A 24,943-nucleotide genomic window follows, 5' to 3' on the forward strand; every position below is an offset into this window, starting at 1 on the left:
GACATGTGTTGTATCCCTGGATGTATTGCAGATGAAATGGTAATTAGGAACCACCGTTTAAAGAGATTTGTGCAAAAGGGGAGAGGAATGGAGCCAAGAAGAGATGAATAAGTGAAACATGTCAGTAATGAGCTTGTTTTTTCACCTGACATGGCATAGCTGGACAGAGTGGTTTCTCATTTGGGAAGAGTGGAAGGTCATAATAGTGATTGTGATGTTCACTGTGATGTGCTACCAGAGACAGCCTTCTGCTCGTCAGTTCCTTCCAGAATTACCTAAGCTGCATAGAGAACGGTCATGCCCCTTCTTGGGGAGCCCAGATCCAATAACTGGTTGATGAAGGGTGTCTTAGCCCGGACCGTTATAACAAATGCCATAGACTGAGAGGTTTACACAACAGATGTTTATTTTCTCACGCTTCTGGAAGTTGGAAGTCCAAGATCAGTGTGCCACCATGGTCAGGTTCTTGGTGAGAGCTCTCATCCTGAGTTGTGCATGACTGCCCTCTCGTTGTATCCTTACAGTGGTGGGAAAGGGAGAGCTGTGGTCTTTTCTTCTTATTACAAGGACACGCTAATCCCATCTTGGGGCCTCACCCTCATGACCACATCTAAACCTAGTTACCTGCCAAAGGCCTCAACTCTAAATCCCATATGCGCTGGCAGTTTGGCTTCAACATATGAATTTGGGGAGGACACAAACATTCAGTCCACAACAGAGGGGAAACAAAGGACTGGCCATACTAGCCCTATTTGGGGCAATCCTGAAGGGCCATTCTAGCCTCAGAACTCACCATAGAACCCGCTGCGGTTGTTGTTGCTCTACTCAGCCTGCTTCCTTCCGCAGGTGCTTTGCCTCAAGGCTCCTTAATAGACAAGATGGCGGTGAAACTCCTAAAGTTGGCCAGGGGGATCCTCCCGTGGAACAGTAACTTAGACCGGCTTTGCACTTTACAAGTAGCTTTTGACCACATGTTCCCATTATCTCCTCTAGTCCTCATGAACAACATTGTGAGGTATCACTATTTTTCTGCTTTCAGGATAAGGAAACTGAAGGTCAGAGAGAGTACTTGCCTGGGGACATATGTTAGAAACAGGGCTGGAATATAAGCGTGTTTCCTGACTCTGACCTTTAGCGGGGTGAGTAACTCTAAAAAAAAAAAAAAAAGAAAGAGAAAGAAAGGAAGGAAGGAAGAAAGAAAGAAAAAGAAGAAAAGAAAGAAAAAGAAAGAAAGAAAGAAAGAAAGAAAGGGAAGAAAAGAAACTACAAAACAAGCCTTCGTCACAGGCCAGGTCAGAAAATTTGGTACCCACAGCCTGACGACTCATGCTAATTTCTTTTTTTTTTTTTTTAAGATTTTATTTATTTATTTGAGAGAAAGAAGGGGACGGGCAGCAGGGGAGGGAGAGGGACAAGCAGACTCAGTGCTGAGCACGGAACCCTATGCGGCCAGATCTCACAACCCTGAGATCATGACCTGAGCCGAAATCAAGAGCGGGACACTTAATTGATTGAGCCACGCAGGTCCCCACTCATGCTATTTTCTGTAACAAAGCTGCACTGTCATTTCTGAGAGTATACTCATTTAGATGCCAGCACGTTCACAAGTTATACTCCGAGGCCAAAGGCACTGAAAATATTAAAGAGACCAGCAGAATCTTAAAATGTTGGCTCCCCTAACAAGTTTTCAGGTTTTTTTTTCTTTGGGAAAGTAACAGGCGAAACTGCTGTAATTCTTTCTAAGCAATATGGCACCTAGGACATAGAGATGCCAATAGTCTCCTTAGCAACCATGAATTGCTAGAAGATGAAATCCTGATCTCTATTCATGCAGCAGATCACATGGGGTCAGGTACTGTTTATCTCTCTAGCAGAAACCACAAGTCACTGGGATTTTAATTGCATCCTTAAGATCAGTAAGAAAAGAAGTAAAGTGGAGAAATGAGAGCAGTTACTAATGAGCATGTAGTGAACATAAAACATTCAGTTAGCTTCTTTGGAAGGCAGCTATGCTAACCACTATACCACCAACGCAGCCTCTTTGAAGCATGTGCTTTTGTAAAGTATGCTTCAGAAGCCCTTGCTTACACACACACACACACACACACACAGAGTCTTCAGGGCATCAAACACTGCCTTCTCTTCATTAAAATTCTAAACTCACAAACCAAGCTCATTAAGTGAATATTTGGTTTGGGAGAATTTTCCAGTTACATAGCCACTTGACCATTCTATGTTTGCCTCAGCCAGCATTGCTTTTAACAATCTTGCCTCCCCAAAGACCATAATATTGAGCAATCCTAGAGTCGAACTGAAGCTAAAGGATATAAATCAGTGTTATCCCTTTTCATTAACATAGCCTTGCTGAGGTAGCAGGTGGTGACTGGTCATATAACCAACTGCTGAGTCCTTGACAGATGGGGTCTAAATTACATTTTCTGTTGTCTTTCTAAACTCAATTTCATTTATTTATTTAACAAATATTTATCGATGTGCTCTTGATATTTATGTGTATCAGGCCCTCATTAAGAGTTAAAAGTTCTATACACAGTGGCATAATTCGTTTAACACAATTTCTCCACCAACAAATCATGTGAGTCGTATTGTTTAATCACACTTATGCAAATTTACAGGACTAGAGATGTTACAGCAGAGTAGCACCCTGTTTCTCATATGCAGAAAAGGAGTAATACTATTTGCAAGGGTCCAAAACAGAGCGATTTTATAAAGTTGACAAAGTATCTTGTCTTACAAATCAATTTTTTCCTTCAGCCTTTAAAAAGAGTTGCTTTGGAAATCTGACCTCTGAGGGAAAGGAAATGACATTTAAAAATAATAGCTGTAGCTTTTTCTTTACTGGCTGCTAAATGAAGGAGCTAGACCAAAGGCAGGCCTGAGGCACCTGGGACCACTAAAAGGAACAGGAGGTTTGTCCCGGCGGTATTATACTTCTCCCTTTCGTCTTTCTTTTCCTTTTATATGTTCTTTTATTTTCTTTTTTCCTGCCTAAGTTCCTATTAATGAAATTTTTTAAAAGATTTATTTATTTATTTATTTATTTACTTGAGAGAGAGAATGAGCAAGAGAGAGCATGAGCGGGCAGGAGGGGCAGAGGGGGAGGAAGAAGCAGAGTCCCCACTGAGCAGGGAGAGCAGGAAACCCTGTGCAAGGCGTGGCTTGATCCCAGGACCCCGAGATCATGACCTGAGCCCAAGGCAGATGCTTAACCAACTGAGCCACCCAGGCACCCCCTTATTAATGGAATTTAAAAGGTAAAAATCTTTCCAACTCCATGGCCGGTGGCAAATATCATTTTAGATGAACCTCTGCCACTTTTTCTAGCATGCTCCATGGGTTATTGTTAGAGATGCAACACTGGAAGACACAATAGTGGGTGCTTGACACGCTGTGAGAATCTTACTGTTTCCAAAATACTGTGAAATTTCCCAGGGATTTGTGGAGCAATTTTGAAAGTCAAGTCAGAGAACCTTGGAATCCTCATGCAGGCAGTTTGTACCGAGTTGTCAGGGTGAGCAGTGGATGTTTTAATGTATGTGCACATACTTCTCCCATTTTAGGTATGGGAAGTTCTGATCTTAGGGGAGCCCCACCCCCTCTCTGGCACCTGCCTTCCCATGAGAAGTTGAATGATTCTGCAACTACTAACATATAATGGTAGCAAAAAGCCAGAGAACAGTAATTCTACCTGTCAAGGAATTAGATTTAAAAAATATAAAACTTGAGTGCTGGAAGGGAATGGAAAGTGTCTGATTTGCCTTGTTCACTGCTCTATTCCCAGCACAATGAATATTCAGGGACCATTTATTGAATAACTGAAGTGAATTAACCACCCCCATTCTCAAAGTTTCATGTGCGTATGAATCACCTGGAGATGTTGTTAAAGTACGGACTGATTCAGTAGGTCTAGGGTAGGGCTCTAAATTCTGCATTTCTTTTTTTTTTTTTTTAAGATTTTATTTCTAAGTGATTTCACAATGTGGGGCTCGGACCTGCTCTACCAACCAAGCCAGCCAGGCACCCCCTAAATTCCTCATTTCTAACAAAGCTCCAAATTGATGCGATATTGTTCTTGTGAGGACCACTTTGAATAGCAAGATTCTAAACCCTAAATTTCAAACTTCCCATTGGTATGTCCATCTTAAAACATACACCACTGAATTTTCCTGTGGTAGAGCTATTTTGTTTTATTCATTAGACTGGCAATGTGAAAATTGGATTGTGTTATAATTGGCCTGGTTGCATTACAGTTTGGGGGATTGTATACTAAAGAAACGGACTTATCTAGTTGCTAAGGGCATAGTTAAAAGAAGAGTTTTTCATCTGCTTCCATTCATGAAGTTGTCATTTCTTTCATATACGACAAAATTATGACTGATTTAGTTTCTCAAGGTGCATACTACTCGAGGAGACCAGCTTATTTTCCCAGATACTATCTCATTCACCTTTTGAGGGTTAAGAAGATATTTTGAAGGAGCATGGAGCTGGGGGGTGTTTTCACCAACACCAATATGCCTGCACGTTGAGAGGAGGAGCCTGGATCTATCGCTGCCTGCCTCCGCTTTATGATGTCTGGGGCCTCAGCTGGAGGATTCAAAGACTAGACGGCTGAAGCCATCTCAGTGCTTGACCGAGGCAGGAGGCACTGCTTCCAAGGGGCCTCGCTCAGGTAGCCGGCTGCTTGGCGCTGCTCACCTGTGCCTCTTCGTGCATGGACATCTCTACCCAAGGACATCGCAACAGGGCCGCTGCAGTGCTGATGTGGTGCTTAGCTTTGCCCAGAATGAGTGAGCTGACAAAGGCTAACACAGACCTTTCGCCGGTTTCCTGAGCTTGCTGACAAGGCAGACCTTTCAACACGATCCTTCAGCTTCCCATTCTCTGTCTCATGTTTGATTCGCTATAATTAGAACGGCTTTGTCCCCCTGTTACCAGCTCGCCATAGAAAAACTTTTCATTTTCAGATAACTGACTGAGGCTTCTTCTGTTGGCAAAAAAACCCCCAAACTCTAAATCTGTAACTCGTTAGCCCTCCCTATGAAAGTCTAAGATAAAACCATCCTGCTGAGACACTCTGATCTCAGATTTAGGGTGCTTCCCCTGTCGAATAGCCTGAACAAAATAATTTATGTCTGTGTGTGTGAGAGAGAGAGAGAGTGAGAGGGGGAGGGAAGGAGGGGGAGGAAGAGGGAGGGAAGGAGAGAGAAACAGGTGGAAAGCTATTCTTGTTATGAACTAGCCATGGTAATCATATAACCACATTCTATTTGTTTAAAGTGAATCAATAGGTGTAGCCTATATCCTATGTCAAGGAGGAGGGACACTAGGCTTTGCATTTTGAAGGCAAGAGTATCAAAGAATTGGAATATAAGAAAGAAAAAGAGAAAGAAAAGAAAGAAAAAGAAGGAAGGGAAAGAGGGAGGGAGGAAAGGAAAGGAAGGAAGGAAAGAAAGATTTTAAAACCACCCCAGAGTTATAGCCAATGGCATCAGAGGGAGATGTCCAAGAAGATAGGCAGTGACTCATACCCAATAGTAGTTTGTTCAGGCATACTCTCCATGTAAGTATTATAGTTTTAACTTTTCTTGCCTGGTGGAATTTAAATATCACATAGAAAGTTCATCTAGATTCAAATACTACTGTAGCAGGTGCAACATATTTGCTCTAGTCTGCCTCTTCACACGAGAGGATGTTGGTTACATCTGTCTGGATATGGAGAGGAATTTTTATCCTAGCATTTCTCTTTCCACCACCTGCCAAGCCCACCACCACAACCAATACAGAAAGTCATCACTGTTAAGTACACTTCGTAAATTCTCAGCGACCCACACTTTATGCTGAAAAGAAAGAGGGGGGCTTTAGTCATTGAGGGAAGAGATTCTTGGAATAAAGCCTCATATAGTTAACCAACATAATGAATAAGCTGAGTCAAAAGATTTGCAGTAATCACTTCATTTAGAAGATGTCAGAAGAAGAGGGAAATAAAATCTATCGAAAACAAATTTGCATCAGAGTTAAATAAAAAATGCCCAATTATAACTCTTGTAATACTAACGGTCAATTCTTCCTCTGGGTTCTTAACAGCTATTGGATTCATGATTTACAAAGAGGATGCTTGACCCCAGGGAAAGCAATTAACATCCCTTTCACCACAAAGCATTCGTTGCTCGAGGTTTCTGAAAGCTGGGAGGAATTGTAAAAGAATCAATATAATAAAATCAATTTTAAAGTGTGATTTACATAATACTCTAATTCAGGCAATACGAAAAATTCTGATTATCTCATTAATGAGGGGGCACATAGGAACAAAAGAATATACAATGATAAGTAACTGCTAAGGATTTTCTCTGCAGCCACAGTTAAATCTGAGTCTTGAAGCCAGAAAAACAGATAGCAACGGAGCAGAAATATCACCACTGTCTCCTCTCAGAAGTCATTCCATCTTTTTTTTTTAAAGATTTTGTTTATTTATTTGACAGAGAGAGACATAGTGAGAGCAGGAACACAAGCAGGGGGAGTGGGAGAGGGAGAAGCAGGCTCCCTGCCAAGCAGGGAGCCCGATGCGGAGCTCGATCCCAGGACCCCGGGATCATGACCTGAGCCGAACGCAGATGCCCAACGACTGAGTCACCCAGGTGCCCCAGAAGTCATTCCATCTTGATCAGTTCTGTCCTCCCAAGTCTAGCTTGTTTACTAGTCCCGAGGAATTACAGAGATGTGTCCACATGGGCCAGCTAGTTTCAGAGCAAAGACTCATGACCCAGTCTCATTTATCCCCACACAGAGCTGAAATTGTGTGCACACTGAACAGGTTTACTTGGCACTTAAATCTCTTTACCAATCACAGAAGAAAGATGGCACCTTTCTCTCTGGATGCTTGACAGGCAAATGCTGTAGAAATCCATTATATCTAGGAGCAAAAACAATTAGGCAATCAGCCAGTTGCAAATTTGGGGGCTCCGATTTTAATGGGCCATGCAGGCTCTTGATGGGTGATCAAAGGATGTTGTGGGGAAAATAAAAAAGACTATGGCTTTGGGCTTGAGGGACTAAGAGGATATGAGCCTGGAAATCAGAGTATTGCAGGTGGATTGCAAGCTGCTCTCCCTGAGGTACTCTTCCAGTACTCAGGATATATGTTTTGTTTTTTTTTTAAAGATTTTATTTATTTATTTGACAGAGATTGAGCACAAGCAGCAGGTTGAGGGAGAGGGAGAAGCAGACCTCCGGTGGAACAGGGAGCCCAAAGTGGGGCTCGATTCCAGGACCCTGGGATCATGACCTGTGCCAAAGGCAGACGCTTAACCAACTGAGCCACCCAGGCGCCCCAAGATGTACTTTTTAATCCAAGTACTCATTGGTCTATTACCCAGCCATCACATGATGAAAACCTCACTCACTGGCCTTCTCTCAGGTCTGTGCCAGAATCAAGTTTTTATCTTTCATCTCATGTGAATGATGCTTGGGATTTTTTTCCAAAGAATAAATGATAGAATTTGAATATAACAGTTTTGTAATCCCTAATGAAATGCTGGGTCTACGCGTAATCATTAATGGCTGCCAACATCACACACAAAAAAAGAAAACTGGGCATGATATATCTCATGCTAAAAGTGCACAAGAGCCCATACGAAGGAAATAGTCTTCACCTCCACCAAAACAGAACCTGGGTCTGATTATACTTCAAGATCTAACTACCAATTTGTAGAAAATCAAAGGGAAGGAGAAATATCATAAATGATACCCTGAGGAGGATACAATCAATAAAATACAGAATGTAGAAAAGTATACAGTTTTTATCTAGTTTTTAAAAATCTGGTTTATAAAATTTTTTTCTTTTTTTTAAAGATTTTATTTATTTATTTGACAGAGAGAGACACAGCGAGAGAGGGAACACAAGCAGGGGGAATGGGAGAGGGAGAAGCCGACTCCCCACTGAGCAGGGAGCCCGACACAACACGGTGCTTGGTCCCAGGACCCCGGGGTCATGACCTGAGCTGAAGGCAGAAGCTTAATGAGCCACCCAGGCACCCCTAAAATATTTTCTTTTAAAGGTTATTTATTTTCTTAGTAATCTCTACACCAACGTGGGGCTTGAACTCAGGACCCTGAGATCAAGAGTTGTTTGCTCTTCAGGCTGAGACAGCCAGGCACCCCTAGTTTTTTTTTTTTTTAAATAACAATGAGAGAGAAAGAGAGAGAGAAAATGAAAGCTAAAGACATCTCAACCAATCACAATGCATGACCTTTGGATCTCAATCTAGACTATAAAATTTTTTTTATTTTTATTTTTTAAGATTTTTATTTTTTAAAGATTTTATTTATTTATTTATTTGAGACAGAGAGAATGAGAGAGAGAGAGAGCACATGAGAGGGGGGAGGGTCAGAGGCAGAAGCAGGCTCCCTGCCGAGCAGGGAGCCCGATGCGGGACTCGATCCCGGGACTCCAGGATCATGACCTGAGCCGAAGGCAGTTGCTTAACCAACTGAGCCACCCAGGCGCCCCTTTTTAAGATTTTTTTTTAAAAATGCGTTTTTAAAGTGTTTTTCATAATTGTCGTAAAGGGACGCCTGGGTGGCTCAGTCAGTTGAATGTCTGTCTTCAGCTCAGGTCATGATCCCAGAGTCCTGGGATCAAGTCACGTGTTGGGCTCTTGCTCAGCTCCCCCTCTCCCGCTCCCTCTGCTTGTTCTCTCTCTCCCTGACAAATAAATAAAATCTTTTAAAAAATTGCAGTAAAATACATATAATACAAAATTTACCATCTCAACCATTTTCAGGTGTACAATTCAGTGACATTAAGTACATTCACATTATTGTTCAACCATCATCATCCATCTCCAGAATTCTTTCACCTTGCAAAACAGATACTCTGTACTCATTAAATAGTAACTCCTCATTCCCTCCTCCTTTTACTCCTGGCAACCACCATTTTACCTTTTTTTCTACCATGTTTTATGAAGTTGACTACTCTAGGTACCTCATATAAGTGGAATTGCACATATTTGTCCTTTTGTGACTGGCTTATCTTGCTTAGCATAACGTCCTCAAGGTTCATCCATGTTGTAGCATATGACAGAATTTCCTTCCTTTTTTAAGGCTGAATAATATTCCATCATGGGGTGTGTGTGTGTGTATTTTTGTGTGTTTGTTTATCCTTTCTTCCTCCCATGGACACTTGTGTTGCTTCCACCTTTTGGCTATTGTGAATAATGTTGCTATGAGAAAAAATTATTATTATTATTTTTTAAAGATTTTATTTATTTATTTGAGAGAGAGAATGACATAGACAGAGCATGGGGGGGGGTCAGAGGGAGAAGCAGACTCCCTGCTGAGCAGGGAGCCCGATGCGGGACTCGATCCCGGGACTCCAGGATCATGACCTGAGCCGAAGGCAGTCGCTTGACCAACTGAGCCACCCAGGCGCCCGAAAAAATTATATTTTTTAAAGATTTTATTTATTTATTTGAGAGAGAAAGTGAGCACAAGCAGGCGGAGAGGCAGAGGGAGAGGGAGAAGCAGACTCCCTGCTGAACAGGAGCCTGATGTGGGACCCAGGACCCTGCGATCATGACCTGAGCCAAAGGCAGACACTTAACTGACTGAGCCACCCAGACACCCTGAAAAAAAATTATTTTTAAGATCTGGCCAAAATGTTGTATAATCTTTTTCCCCTTTCCCTTTTCCCATTGGTTGGAACATGCAGACATTGTGGTCCACCATGTAGAAAAGGGTAACACCCAAGAGATGGTGAAATAGTAAGATGGGAAACCATTGGCCCCCAACTACTTCATAGAACAGAGTCAACTCAGCTGTTTACATGGAAGAGAAGTAAAAGTTACATTGGCAAACAAGCAAGAGCTCTCCTTCCAGAAAGGAGCCTTAAATTAAACTTGTCTCCACTTTACCCATTGATGGGGGAAGCGTGTGCTTGCTTTAGCTAAAATTGCCACCTAACCCTCCCTGTGAAAACTACCCTGCCCATAATGTTTATGTATTGGGGATAGGAAGTCTGATGCATCAATATGGAAACCCCTAGATCTTGCTCTTAGCAGGAATGTGGACATAATTCCTCATTGATATTCAGCACATGTGGTTTCTCTGGCTTTGAAATCTGAACACTAGTGAGGATCCATCTGTTTAATATGGTATTTTAGGACTTACTGTTATTTGAGATTTTTATCTGGGTACTTTGACCAAGTATTTCAGCGCTATTTCTTAACCATAATTTTATTTAATACGTAAAGTATGATACAAAAGTTTTGGTAAACCTATATGAAAACAAATTAGATTTCATTAGAGCAATGACAAATTAAATTTTGTCATGTTTTATTTAACACTTGATTCCCAGAGTAATCCCTAGCGGACAATTAACTTGACTTACTGAGAGGAGGGCTTCTCGTAGGCCACAGCAGCCTACGTATGTTACGTCACACATGAGGCACTTAATACAAGCAATTCAACTGAATTATGTCATCTGTCAGGCAAAATACATCCAGAGTCTCGTCTGAACTCCCAAAAGGAACAATGCTCTGTGCGCACTCCATGTGTTTCATGTCCTGGTACTGAGTTATCGCTTGTCAGATGGTCTTATTCTGCTACACAGCAAGGAATCACTAAGCCCCGTCAGTTCTACCTCTTGAATCTATCAATATGTGTCCTTATTCATCTACTTCTCTTCATCTCCGTGGCCACCTTCCTAATCCAATCCACTGTCCTCTTCCACTCGGATTAGTGCAAAAATGTCTGAGCTCATTTCCTGGTTTCCATTCTGGTCCCTTCCAATCCACTTTTTTCCATAGCAGTTCAAGGAATCTTTTTAAACATGTAAATCTAAGGGGTGCCTGGCTGGCTCAGTCGGAAGAGTGTGGGACTCCTGATCTCCAGGTTGTGAGTTTGAGCCCCATGATGGGTATAGAGATTATTTTTTAAAAATAAACTTAAAAAAAAGTAAATCTGACTATTTTGTATTCAAGCTTTAAATTTTTCTGCAAGTTTGGGGCACCTGGGTGGCTCAGTTGGTTAAGTTCTGACTCTTGGTTTTGTCTCAGGTCATGATCTCAGGGTCATGAAATCGAGCCCCGTGTTGGGCTCCACGCTCAGCACGGAATCTGCTTGAGATTCTCTCTCCCTCCCCTTCTACTCCTTCCCTCCTCTCTCTCTCAAATAAATAAAATCTTTATAAATAAATAAAAAATGTTTCTGCAAGTTTATATTTGATCTGAACAAGGCCTCCAGGGTCTTGCATTGTCTGATCCCCCCCATTCCCTCTCCAATGGTCACTGCCTCCCCACTCAGCCACTGAGCCCTGCCCATGGACATCCTCTCTGTTCCACAGACACAAACGCACAGGTCCTTCTCCCGTTAGGGTTTGCAGATGCCACTACCTTTTTCCAGAGCATTAAATGATTGAATACATTAACCACCAAGCTAATAAAAAACCCCAAACTCATCACTTCTGAATGATTTTACTATTATCTGTGCTCTTGAACTTATTTATGTCTCATGGATCCATACGGTGAATACTGTTCAGGGGCATGCTACTATGCATTTCATCCAACTCTACACTACAAATCAGGCAAACACAACAAACCAGGGCTTTTTCTGGGGGTTAGGAGAAGCCAGTTGTGAAACATTTCCTGACACGCCACTGCTGTCCTAAATCCTTTTTGTGCTTCCTTTCAGTTATTTGACCCAATATAATTAATGCAGTTACCCAATAGTTTTCATAGTATAGCGTTAAATCCTTTTGATTTGTTTTCTCATTTAGTCATGTGAGAACTCTATGAGGTAGGTATAATCACCCCATTTTATAAGCTAGGAAATAGGTGTAGAGATGATAAAATAAGTAGGCAAGTAGGCAGCAGAGCTATGACTTGAAATATGTTTGACTCCAAAGCTCACGTTCAACAATATGGAAACTATTTGAGGGGGTATTTCTTTCTGATTGTGCATAACTGGGGAAACAAGGAATCTCCCAGGGAAGATGGGTATTCTGTGGAAGAGAGAACTGATGAGGTGAAAGGAAGCACAGGGAGAATTTAGAGATGGGGTTTTAAGAGCAGCTGCCTGGCTCAGTCAGTAGAGAATGTGACTCTTGATCTCCGGGTTGTGACTTCAAGCCCCACATTGGGCATGAAGCCTACTTTAAAAAAATAATAAAAACAAGAGATGGAGTTTTATAGCTTGGTATGACACTGAAACAAAATTATCTACCCATGACATCACTATTGGAGGGGAAATCTAATTAATTACCACATTTCAAAATTCATTTGTAAATTTTGAATGAAAATCTTTTTTTGTTTTGATAAGTGGATAATTGGAATCACATTTTATCCCCCACGTTTTTATTTAAATTCCAGCTAGTTAACATACAGTGCAATATTAGTTTCAGATGTAGAATTCAGTGATTCATCACTTACATACAACACTCAGTGCTCATCATATCAAGTGCACTCCTTAATACCCATCACCCATTTAACCTATCCCCCTGCCCAGCTCCCCTCCAGCAACCTCTAGACTGTTCTCTGTAGTTAAGAGTTTTCTGTTTCTTGGTTTGCCTCTCTCTTTTTCTCCACCTATGTTCATTTGTTTTGTTTCTTAAATTCCACATATGAGTAAAATCACATGGTATTTGTTGGCGCGAGCCAAGCTACTCATGCTGTTTGACAAAGTCCAAGTATGGGGGACGATCCTGAAAACAGGAGACTCCACAGCTGGCTCCTGCTATTCTCTTTCATTTTGTTTATGGCAATCTTTATAATTGTGGGAATATTTCTGGGCTGGCTCCTGCTATTCTCTTTCATTTTGTTTATGGCAATCTTTATAATTGTGGGAATATTTCTGGGATTTCATGATAAAGTGACTACTCATCTTAGTTACGACTATCTAAGCAATCATAATGAAACTAATTCCACGAAGAATTAGTTTCTATAAAACAAAATAACAAGACGGTCACGCTCTGTCTAGCACCTTTCTCTTTGCGTACTGTTTTTTAGTTTTAGCGAAAGCCAATAAGCGGCAATCAATAAAGGTCATGTTAATCATTACAAAGGAAAAATGAAAGAAGGCTATGTCTGTGATCCAAAAAATGATCTAAGATTATCTCAATCAATTGTAAAAAAAACATAATCACATGTTACGAAAGAATGGAAAAACAAAAATATACTAACATATAAATAAAGTTCCTCCGAGGCTGAGGAGGAGATGCTTGCAACCTGATCCTGTGTCTGTGTCTCCTCATTCGCCGATGCCGTCCTTTCCTACGAGAGACCCACCCCGGCTGGAGCTGGACTCCGGCAATTTGTCTTTCTCTATTTCCCTTAGCATACTACTCTCTAGCTCCATCCATGTCATTTCATTGCAAATGGCAAGATTTCATTCTTTTTTATGGCTGAGTAATATTCCATTGCATTTATATACCACATCTTCCTTTTTTTTTTTTTAAGATTTATTTACTTATTTGAGAGAGAGAGAGAGCATGAGCAGGAGGGGCAGAGGAAGAGGAAGAGAGAATCTCAAGCAGACTCCATGCTGAGCATGAGCCCAGTGCATAGCTGGATCCCACAACCCTGAGATCATGACCTGAGCTGAAATCAAGAGTCAGATGCTCAACCAACAGTGCCACCCCAATATACCACATCTTCTTTATCCATTCATCAGTGGATAGACATTTGGGTTCTTTCCATAATTTGGCTATTGTTGATAATGCTGCTATAAATATTAGGGTGCATGAAAATCTTAATATTAATAACCAATTCAGGGGCACCTGGTTGACTCAGTAGAGCATTCGACTTTTGATCTCGCGGTTGTAAGTTTGAGCTTCATGTTGGGGGTAGAGATTACTTAAAGAAAATAAAATCTTAAAAAAATATATCCAATACATAGTAAGTTTAGTTTATTAAGAAGAGTTCTATGGTGGTGCTCTTTGCCTTGCTAGAATGTTTTTGTGTATGAGCAAATAGAATCTCTGGCCTGGAAAAACGCTGGGCCCATGTGGTATGGCCAGGGACGATATCTGCGAGTGGACTTACAAGCAGAAAGAGTTAGGGTCCCCAGAAAAAGAAAGACTTGAGACATAGCTTTCATGACACAAGAGAAGTCATTTTAGGTCCCCAGCTAGTTTCTGTGATCTATGCCTTAAGGCTCTGCTTGCCTTAGCACACTTCTTACAGAACTTCCTAGGAGCTGTCAGAATTACAAAGAAATGCACAAACCTCAGTAGTTAAGGATTTTTAAGGGAACAAAAGAAACACATAGATGAACAGTCTCTACCAGGCCAGGATATAGCCTAACCATATCAGAGACAACACATCAATGGTAAAACTCCCAGTGCTGTTTCAGAAGTAAGCAAGACCTTGCATTACTTACCTAAGAAAATGAGCCAAGACACCATCTAGTTTGTACCACTCTCAGAGCATGTCCAAAGCCCCACAGTCACCTCTGCTTCATTATAATGTTCAAGTCTCCGCCCAAAGAAGAACACAAGCTTCATTGACATAACATAGGATTGCCTGCAGCATAGGCATGTTTTCCTGTGCAAACTTATTCCCGCCTTTACGTGCAATGACAAAGCTCCCCTTTCTGAATATTCATCCCAAACCCTAAATAAACAGAACCCGTTCACCCCTGCTCCGGGAGTCACAGCTTTGGAAGTTATTCCCCGTGATCTCCATATTTGCTGCAAATAAAGATTACATTGTGTAACAACTCTACCTGGTGTGGTCTCTACCTGTACTCACCGAGGAGCTCAGGTTAGTTTGGTTACAAGACTCAGTTGCTGTTAATATTCTAATTCTCTCAACTCACTTGTAGCATCTCCTCTAATGAGAGTGTTGATTATACTGTAGCAGCTGCATGATAAAATTGTGGTGTTCTGAATTTACAAGGTCCGGCAGAATTCCCTACTGACTTCTTGGGAAAAATTTCAGCCAGCAGTGAATTCTTGAGCCTTCCCTCCTTGGCTTGCATTTGTGCCTTAAAAGATTTAACAAGAACTTGACTAGTCAATCATCTAGGAGAGTAAAGGACTTTGGAGTTATCTTTTTTGGGCACTGAACCCTGTATCTCTGATGATCAGTTTTATCTGTCAACTTGACTGAGCCTAGGGTTGCCTAGATATTTGGTCAAACATTATTCTGGGTGTGTCAGTCAGGGTATTAATGCATGGATTAACATTTGAATCAGTAAACTATATAAAATAGATTGCCTCTCAAGTGGGTGGGCCTAATCCAATCCACTGAAGGCCTAATTTAAAAAAAAAAAAATATGTTCAGTAGATGAGAACTCCCTTCCTCTGCCGGTCTTCAAGCTGGGACATTAGACTCAGACTGGAACTTACACCATTAGGTCTCCTGCCTCTCAGGCCTTGGGCCTTAGACTGGAAGGGTACCATCAGCTCTCCTGGTCTCCAGCTTGCCAACTGCAGGTCTTAGAACTAACTCTCGGAGTCCATAATCACATAAGCCAAGTCCTTATGGTAGGTCTCTATCCTTGTCTCTCTATATAATTTAAATTAAATTTCAGGCCCAAGAAGGAGTCACTTTGCCAGGCCAAGTTATCAAACTGGGGCTGAATACGTCACCTAATTGCAGTTTCAAACCCCCTCAGAAATGTAGTTTTAACTGATCAGTCAGGAATTTTTTCGTCAGCACCAATGAGGTAATCTGTCACATGAGCCCCCAAAGTAAGATCAGGTGATCCACTTAATAAGACCTCCTACCCTTCTCCCTAAGGGAAATGACTCGCCTGGAACGATTCTTTTTTCTTCTGCTAGTAACTTCCTTGCTCTACCCTCTTTCCTATGAAAAGCCTTCCATTTTGTGCAACTCCTAGGAGCTCCTCTCTACTTGCTAGACGGAATGCTGCTCAATTCATGAATTGCTTAATAAAGCCAACTGACTTTATTCAGTTGAATTTTTGTTTGTTTTTTTTTTTAACCGTGTGTGCGCGTGCTTGTTTGTTTCTCTGGAAAACCTCAACTTATACAGATTTTGGTATTGAGAGTGGTTCTAGAGGAACTGTATGTTTAGGATGAATTTTCTGAATTGGTTCTGGGTTTCTGGAATTGGCTCTCTAAAGGTTGATTGATTGATTGATTGATTGATTTAGTAAGCTTTATGCCCAACATGGGGCTTGAACTAAGAACTTGGAGATCAAGAGTCATGCTCTACTGATTGAGCCAGCCAAGCACCCCACCCTCTGTAATCACTTTAAAAACTTGCCCTTTTCTCTTTCTTCTAGCCTTTTCTTCTTTACCCATTTGTTCTCTCTTATTCCCTGTATACACATACATACACACACACACACACTCATTTTAAGTCTTCCCATGACCCATAGATCAAAGGTCTTTAAAAAAAAAAAAAGATTTTTAAAAATTTATTTGAGAGAGAGAGAAAGCACAAGCTGGGGAGGGGGGGGAGAGGCAGAGGGAGAAGGAGACTCCCCACTGAGCAAGGAACCCAATGCGGGGCTCTATTCCAGGACCCTGGGATCATGATCTGAGCCGAAGGCAGACACTTAACCGTCTGAGCCACTCAGGCACCCCTAGATCATAATCCTTTAAAGTCCATTACTAGGGTGCTCCAGGCTACATTAATTCCCTTTTCCCATGGTCTCATATTTCAATTTATTCCTTCTGTTGGATCACAGCTCAAAGCAGCTCTCTTCACCCTTTATATGTTTTAAGGCCTTTTTGTAAGCTGTGACACAAGACTGTAACCTTCTTTTTCAACCCATGCCTGGTCTTCCATCTTTCCTATTAGTTTTCTCAGCTGAGCACAGAAACCTGACAACTTTTCCTGGCTCTATGCTGCACTGACATGGAATTTCCTCAATTATGTGTATGGCTCTGATGTTTGATTCATACATCACTTGCCATTCTTACAATATTTTACTATTTGTTTCTCTTTCAGCAAATGTTCATTCAGCTAAAGCCTATTGAAATCTGACAGTGTGTCAAGTACTGTGGTAGCTGCTGTGGATACAACATGAATAAAACAGTATTTCCATCTAGGAGGAGCTCATAGTCTAGAAAGCAAAGGCAGCATGTAAACATGTATATAGTAGTGCAGGGTGATAAGTATCACACTGTGATGTGAAGAAAAACCAACTTCCTCTGGGGAATTTAATAAAAGGTTTCCTAGGAAGTGACATTTCCATAAGTCTTGAAACCCAAGTAGGAGTTTGCCAATCAGAGGACAGAGGTGAGAAGGAGGGTAAGGGGGGAATAGAGCATCTGTCTGTGAGTAAAGGGCATCCAGTGTGCAGAGGCTCTGAAATAATTGAGGAAGAAGTTCCTGATGTGTTTGGGGAGGTCTGACGGTTCCGTGTGGTTCGATGTGTGATTGAGTGGCAGGGATCAAATGGAGAGGGCCTTCGAAGAGAGGATAGAATTTTATGCTAGAGGCAAGAAGACAGAGAGGAAACTGTTTAAGCCCGGGAGTTTGACAATCAGGTTTGTCTTAGAGGTCTAAAGTTTGTCGTTGATGTAATTATATGGATTCTGCGTTTTGGAGTCTGAAAGGGGTGTGCTCTGCTTGTTTAATTGTAAGTGCTCAAGATAGCCTCTCACCTGAGACACTCCTTTTTTTTTTTTTTTTTCGGGTCTACAAACACCATGTTTTCAGTATTCCCAGCGCTACACTGTCCGATCCCAATGCCCAGGTGTGCTAATTCACTTACTCTTTTTATTATTCCCCCCCGTCCTCGAATATGTTGTTTCTCTCTCCTTGGCCAGGGATGGACACATACTGACAGCTTTTGTCTCTTTGAACCCCATTTTTTCTGTTTTGACGCTGCTTTTCTGCACATATGCCGACCTGGTCTTTAAATGTATTGTGGACATATTGTTTCATCCTGCCCGGTGTCTTAATCACTCAAACGCAACCGGCCACCAGTAACCACGCCCACTCAAGAATGTGCCTAACTAGGAGGTTTGTCCGTACCGGCGCGCCGTACTGACGGTGGCAGCGCGCAGGCGCAGTTCCCGCCTTCCAGCGGCGTGTTTCTGTTTCCGGGAATTCCCTATATCTTGTGGGGTGGAGGCGGTTTCTTTATAGTCCGCCTCCGGTAGCGGTATACGCTGTTTTCCAGTCCTTTGCACCGCAGGCCCTCAGCTCCTGGGCCGCTCTTCCGGCTCGCTCGCCTCAACCGGCAACAGACCCATGGCGGAGCGTGGGGAACTCGATCTGACCGGCGCCAAACAGAACACCGGAGTGTGGCTGGTCAAGGTATGTTCGTGCGACGCCGGCTTGCGCTCCTCCTAGTTTAAGTAGTTTAAGTGACTTGAAACTGTCCCACTGCGTAAGCCTTTTAAAGTTCTCTACGGCTATCTCGTTAGAGCTACACATGTGCAAACTAGTTTGCAGGCGAGGCAGTTGGTTGAGGGACGCAGTCCTTGAAACAAGAGTACGAACCTGCCTGGAACGGATTCCTTTCCCCACTGTGTGGTTTTTCTGGGGTCCTGTGATGGTGTTCTCCGACTTGAGTGGTGTATTTTACCCCAGGCTGAAGAATTTCTGTATCTCCTTTTGGTGAAAGTGATTTTAGTCGTGAGTCTATATAAAGAAGTTGAGTATCTGCTTCCTGTACAATATTCTCGGCCAGAAAGTAGAACGGGTCCCTGTGTACCCTTAACGTGTTTTTAGGTTGATGGCCCTTATTGGAGTTCTCAGGAGAGCTGAGAGAGCTCTGAACTCACAGAAGGAGAGGCCATTGAACTGGAGTGTTCTTTTAGAGTGTTTTTTGTAAGTGCAGCAATCTTGATTAGCCCTGAGTGAGCACAGTATTTGTCCTTACTTTTTCATATCGAGGAGTGTTGTCTCTTAGGGGACTTTCATGAGACGTGTGTACAAAATGTAATTATGGCAGTTTTTGAACTAGGACCTTTGGTTTTTTAATTTTTTTTTTAACTTTTATCACATGGCTGAATTCTCATCAGTTAAATCTGAGGGGCGCTTCCTGTCCTCTTCTCTAAAAAAGCTCCCTTATGATCAGTTGCTAGCATGTCAAACCTGTATTATATTTTTCAAAGCACTTGTCACAGTCTAAAGTGATTGTATGTTCATGTGTTCAGTGTTGGTTACCTCCTTCTCTCTAGTGTGGGTGCAGTCTCACACATTCTATGAGAATGGGATCCTTGCCTGTCCCAACCAGAATTGTGTTTGACACATGGTAATTGCTCAACAGATATGGAGTGAATGAATGAGTGAATGAATGATCTCTTATTTATTATTCTTCAACCTCAGCTTTACTCTCTGGCACTCATTTGACTTCTCACAGCTGTATCAGTATGACCTAAAAGGCCGGGGTGAATTTCTCCTACGGTATTGCTCCTACTGCATGCCAAATGGAGGAGAATCATTAAGGAGATCTCCCTTGCAGGTTGAAAGAGCTTGAAAAAATGGTGACACTTGAGATGCTGCATCAATTCTTGGAGCACAGTAAATGCTTAGTGAATATTGTTTGCCTTACACAACTGGATGGGTGGGCAGAGGCATTAGCATAGTATATTATGGAGAGTGGAACAGAAATGCAAGACTGGAAATGCATATTACCATGGTGTGTCCTGGAAAATGAAGGAGATTATTATGCCAGGAGCAGAGGGTTTGTGTAAAAAAAAAAAAAAAAAAGTTTGGAACCATATACTCATATTATACTGTGAAATGGGGGTGTCTTAACTTTAGTCTGCAGGAAGTGAGGAACCCTTTGGAGGATTTTGAGTAAGGCAAGGATGCAAATAATTCAAGGGAGGGAAAAAGCTTGAGAGGAGGATAACCAGAGTCAAAATTAGAAAGTGATCACAGCATCATAGGTATGTGATAATGAAGTCTGGGGAGTTAGGGAAACTTTTTCAGTAAAAGTTGTCGGGATTTGGTAACTGACTATATGAGAATGTGAAAAAATGTAATTTAAAAAGAAGTTAAAAAATGAAGTTTAAAATTTTAGTTCTCTCTCATGTCTGGGTATTTGAATACATTTTATCTCTTTGAAAAGAACTCAAGCCAATGATTTGTTCTTGTTTTGTAAAGGTAGTTGTTAGACTATTTACGGTTTACAGTATTACTGTTTCTTCTTACCAGCTTGGCATACAGTATATCTTCTTTTTCTAATCCTAAGTATCAAAAAAAAAATAACACACTTGCAGATAGATCTTTCTAGGGTGTGAAAGGACTTTCTTGCCAGTTCTTGTTCTTTGACAAATTTATCTCTGAAAGGTGATGAGAAGAATTGCTAGCAAATACTTTCTGCCCTGAAGTCCACTCCTGTTCTTTCTTTCTTTGACAACTTTTGTTTCTGCTCCATTAAAGGACACCTGATAGACAGTGGGGTTTGATTTGCATAGCTGTCAGATAACTTGAACTTGTTTCATTTGCACTGGATTTAGTATCGAGTGTGATTTTCATGCCCATACTTGAGCATACTTGGATTTTCAACTCTGAATTATAGGAATAAATTATAGGACAACATCAAATTGTAATAGTTTCATTTTCGGCTTTCTTTGCATGATATTAAAATATAACATATTAGAAACTGTGTCTTCGTTCTTATCCAGTCAGAATTTGTGAACAGAATTACATACTGATTTCACGTCTTTTCTCTATATTTTCATATTTCTCATTGTAGGAGCACCTGGATCGCTCAGTCGGTTAAGCATCTGCTCAGGTCGTAATCCCAGGGTCCTGGGATTGAACCCCACATCCGGCTCCTTGCTCAGCGGGGAGCCTGCTTCTCCCTCTGCCTGCCACTCCCCTGCTTGTGCTTTCTCTCTGCCAAATAAATATCTTTAAAAAAAATTAAAGGAGACCCCCCCCAAAAAAAAACCCCTCATTTTTCTCATTATAGATAATACTTTGAGTTCTGTTCTTTGAGGATCATTTGCTGCAAAATGTGTAAATTTCTTCTTAGAGTATTTCAAAGTTTATGGGCCATCTTGTACATATTAATTCCATCACTAGAAAGGTATAAAACAGGAGAAATACAGTAAGGTGTAATATACATGTAAGATCTCTTGAGTGTTTTGAGCAGGAAAATAGTTGATTTTCTGGCTGGAACAGGGAAGACTTCATGGAGAAGGTGACATTTAAGAAGAGCCTATGGAGTTAATTAGTTAGGAAAAAACTTCTCAACAGGGCTGGGGAGAACTAGAGTGTGTTCAGAAAAAAGCAAATATAGTAGAAGATTGTGTCCCAGAATATCCAGTACGTACTGGCTTATGAAATGCCATTTCTGGGGTTTGGAGTATCTTAAATGTACAAGAGATTGATGATCCAAATGAGTTTTGATAGGTAATAGATATGATTGGATTTAACTTTTATGGTAGATGTCATCTGCTAAAACATAAAGTCACAGTTTTTACCTTGTCAGGGAGCTAGTCCTTGTAATTTGCATTACCCTCTTCTGTTGCTCAGTCTGTGCCACTGTTAGGTTGCCAGTTGGTCACACTGTCACTACATACCTTATACCAAATCATTCAAAATTGTAGAATGTTTAAGAATATTTTAGCATAGTTCTGTTGTTTGGTTTCCAATTTTTAGACTTCTGGAAAAATCTTCTCTAGTTATGGTTGGCTGGAGGGTAAGGTACATATATGTTGGGGAAGAGGAGATAAAGTTAGCAAGGTTATTAGGAGTGGTGGGATTTTTGTAAGTAATGAATATCATACTGAGGCCTGATTTATAACAAATGCTACCTCTTTCTTGGGAAAGAAAAGTGGAGGTATTGAGAAGGGCTGTGGTAGGTCTAAGCAACAGCTTTCTAGCCAGTAAAAAGTTGTTTCTAACCCAATCAGCCTTCCTCTTCTACGCATTTTGACTACTGTTTGTTGGAGGAGAGGATCAGGACAGGAGACAGTCAAAAAAGGAACTTAGCTTTCATATGTACCAAGTATTTTATACAAAGCAAACCTTTGAAGAAGATACTAAATGTCTATATTTTTTCAGATGATGAAATTGAGGCCTAGGGAGGTTATCTTACCCAAGTATGGAACAGTGTTTCAAATTTAGGTCTGTTTGGCTATACAGCTTATGCCAAAAATAGGAAATGTCTTTTTTCCAGCTTAGGTCTCTTTCATGAGTTATCTCCCTGAGGAATAGAGGTGATGTGGGGACTTCATTTCTTTCTTTCTCTTTCTTTTCTTTTCTTTTCTTTCTTTCTTTCTCTTTCTCCTTCTTTCTTTCTTTCTTTCTTTCTTTCTTTCTTTCTTTCTTTCTTTCTTTCTTCCTTCCTTCCTTCCTTCCTTCCTTCCTTCCTTCGAGAGAGAGAGAGAGAGAAAGCACAAATGAGAGGGAGAGGGAGAAGCAGATTCCCTGCTGAGCAGGGAGCCCAATGCAGGGCTCAACCGCAGGACCCCGAGATCATGACATGAGCCGAAGGCAGATGCTTAACACCCAGGCACCCCTGGGAACTTCATTTTTGTGACCTTGGATCTTGTCAGTTCCATGTGGTGATGATCTTCAAGAAAACATGGGAGTAAAAGCTGCGCGTCACAGATTGGGCTTCTTGGGAAGCTGATTCTGAGATGATTAAGTTTACCAGGGAATGCTCTTGGGATCATCACCTGTGGAAGGAAGAAGACTTAAACAGGACTGGTAAGAGGGTATGATGCAGTCTCAAGGAAAGCTGAAGATGTTTCCACAGGGAGTCTTACAGGTGTCCTGATTTGGGGTGAGGTATACCCTATGTTGACCAATCATTGCATGTTGTTTGTCCCAGGAAGAGTGTGATCTTGGCTAGAGGAAGGAAGAAAGAAAGAAAGAAATGAAGCTCCCCCCCCACCCCACCCCAATCACCTCTCTTCAGTGAAGGCAATGCCAAAGAGGGGCCAACAGCTAGGGCTCTCTGTGGCCACACTCCCAGCTGGGAGAATAAGGCCTTCAGTCCTAAAGGGGGAAATGGGTGTCACATCACAGTGTCCATTACAGTGCCCTTAATTTGCTTGTATTCTGGGAGAAACAGGGTTTGGAGACGAGTAGTTGGGGAACTAGATACTTGCTGAAGCAAACTTGGCAAAGAAGCTCAGGGGAATAATGTCTTTACATATGACCTTAGCACCTTGGCTTCAAAGTCATGGTTGACCTTACTGCTCTGCCTGCCATGAGTGAGCAGGTGCATGGGTTGATTCATCCCACAAGTTTTCAGTGATTGCCAGTCATTGTGCCAGGTTCTGAGTATGTTATGGTGAGCAGAAACAGACATGGCCCATGCTCTGTGAACTAGGATTTATAGTCTACTGCAGGAGACAGACAGCCATCAAAGATCAGTCCTAATCAAAGCAGTTACAGACTTATCTGTCTGGACATGGAAGCCAGGAATACTGTTCTATGAGTGTGGATAATAAACTTGACCTAGTCTAGGGGGTCAAGGGAAGTTTCCCTGAGGAAGTAATGCTTAAGTGAGTCATTTTCTATTACTGTCTTTGGAAATCTGAGAAAACACCCCCTGTTGTACCTATTATCTTGTCTTCATCTGATTTTCTTTAATGACTGTGGAGATGGTGGGAACAACACATATCTCACAAGTGATATGTTGACACGACTGTTTTGGGAAAATTTACTAAGAGAGTAGAATTCAGGTATTCTTATAAAAAAGTAATTATGTGAGGAGATGGTATGTTAATTAGCTTGACTGTAGTAACCATTTCAATATATCACATCATCATGTTGTATACTTTAACAATTTTATTAAAAAAAGAAAATGTTTTAATTAAAAATATCAGCCATTCAAAATAGTATTTTGGAGGCTTGGGACCATATATGCTATGAGTTTTTCTTCCTCATCTCCCTCCCTTTTTTCAGACTTAATGCTAATGGGCTGGAACTTCTGGGAAGCTCATTTCCATAAGCTCTTGCTGTAGAGAGTTATATGTATATGATTGACATACTATCCTCAATGTATTCAGTTTTTCATTGAAAAAGTATAGTATTTTGGCAACCTTTTGAATTAAATAAGCTGGTAGGCTTCCCTGGGAACTTATGACTTTATTATAATGATGATAATGCAGTGTGAGTTCCAAACTTATTTTTATCAATTAAATTCTGCAGCATAATCTTTTTTGTAAGTTGTCAGTTGCTTGTATTAGGTACACTTTATTGTAGTGGATTTGATTCTTAAATTTGTTTTAGTGTATGATATAGACTTTACTTAGAACTTCTCATTGTTTGGTGGCTAAAATTGTAGTCTCCAGCAGTTTGATCAGAGACTCTTCTGACTTGGTTAATGTAGTGAAGAAGTGCGGTCTCCTCAAGAGTTCCAGTGCTCCAAGATATTCTTGTCTCTCCTTTATCTTAATAGCATCTCCAGGAACCAGCAATAAGTGGACGGAGGCAGACTGGAAAATAATGCTCTCCACTATTGGTATTTTCCTCCTTCCCCCTTATTTTAAGGTAGATCTCTGAAATAAAGTTTCTCTCTGAGAATGCAGTGAGGTTTATTAAAATTAAATTCTGTATCCCAGATACATCCCAATAATGTCATCATTGTTATTACATTAACATTAGCTAATGTTTCCTCAGTATCCAGTCATTAAAATAACTTCCTGCTATGTGCTAGGCTATTCTAGATGCTAGGAATATGGTAGTAAACAAAACAGACAATATATCTGCCTCCTGCAGATTACATTCTGATGGGGAAGGAGAATAGACAGTAAATGAACACATATATAGCCCATGATAAGTGCTCTGAAGAAAAATGAATAAGGTAAAAGGTATAGTAAGTATCTGGGGATACTGTTTTAAATAGGGTGGGAGAAGGGCCTCACTGATAAGGTGGTCTGTGATCAGAGACCTGAAGGATATTATGGGGTCATGCTCTCCACATATCTGGGGGGAAGAGTATTCCAGACAGAAGTAACAGCATTTCAAAGGCCCTCAGATATGAGGTGCTGGGAATGTTCACAGAACAGTGTGGTTAGAGTCAAGTGAGAGAG

At 41.2% G+C, this 24,943-nt stretch overlaps 1 protein-coding gene across 1 annotated transcript in view; it reads left to right on the plus strand.

Annotated features, from left to right (window-relative positions):
• The first annotated feature begins 18,008 nt into the window (after nucleotides 1-18,008).
• Nucleotides 18,009-24,943, plus strand: part of GTF2F2 (general transcription factor IIF subunit 2) — a 148,429-nt gene continuing 141,494 nt past the window's right edge. The window contains exon 1 of the mRNA XM_045869481.2: nucleotides 18,009-18,248. Coding sequence (XP_045725437.1) covers nucleotides 18,183-18,248 — 66 coding nt within the window. The 5' untranslated portion in view covers nucleotides 18,009-18,182. The remainder of the gene's footprint in view (nucleotides 18,249-24,943) is intronic.

The sequence above is a fragment of the Mirounga angustirostris genome, unplaced genomic scaffold (genome assembly GCF_029215605.1).
Source record: "Mirounga angustirostris isolate CCGP_5_RB_7025 unplaced genomic scaffold, mMirAng1.0.hap1 SCAF_3, whole genome shotgun sequence".
Classification (NCBI taxonomy): Eukaryota; Metazoa; Chordata; class Mammalia; order Carnivora; family Phocidae; genus Mirounga; species Mirounga angustirostris.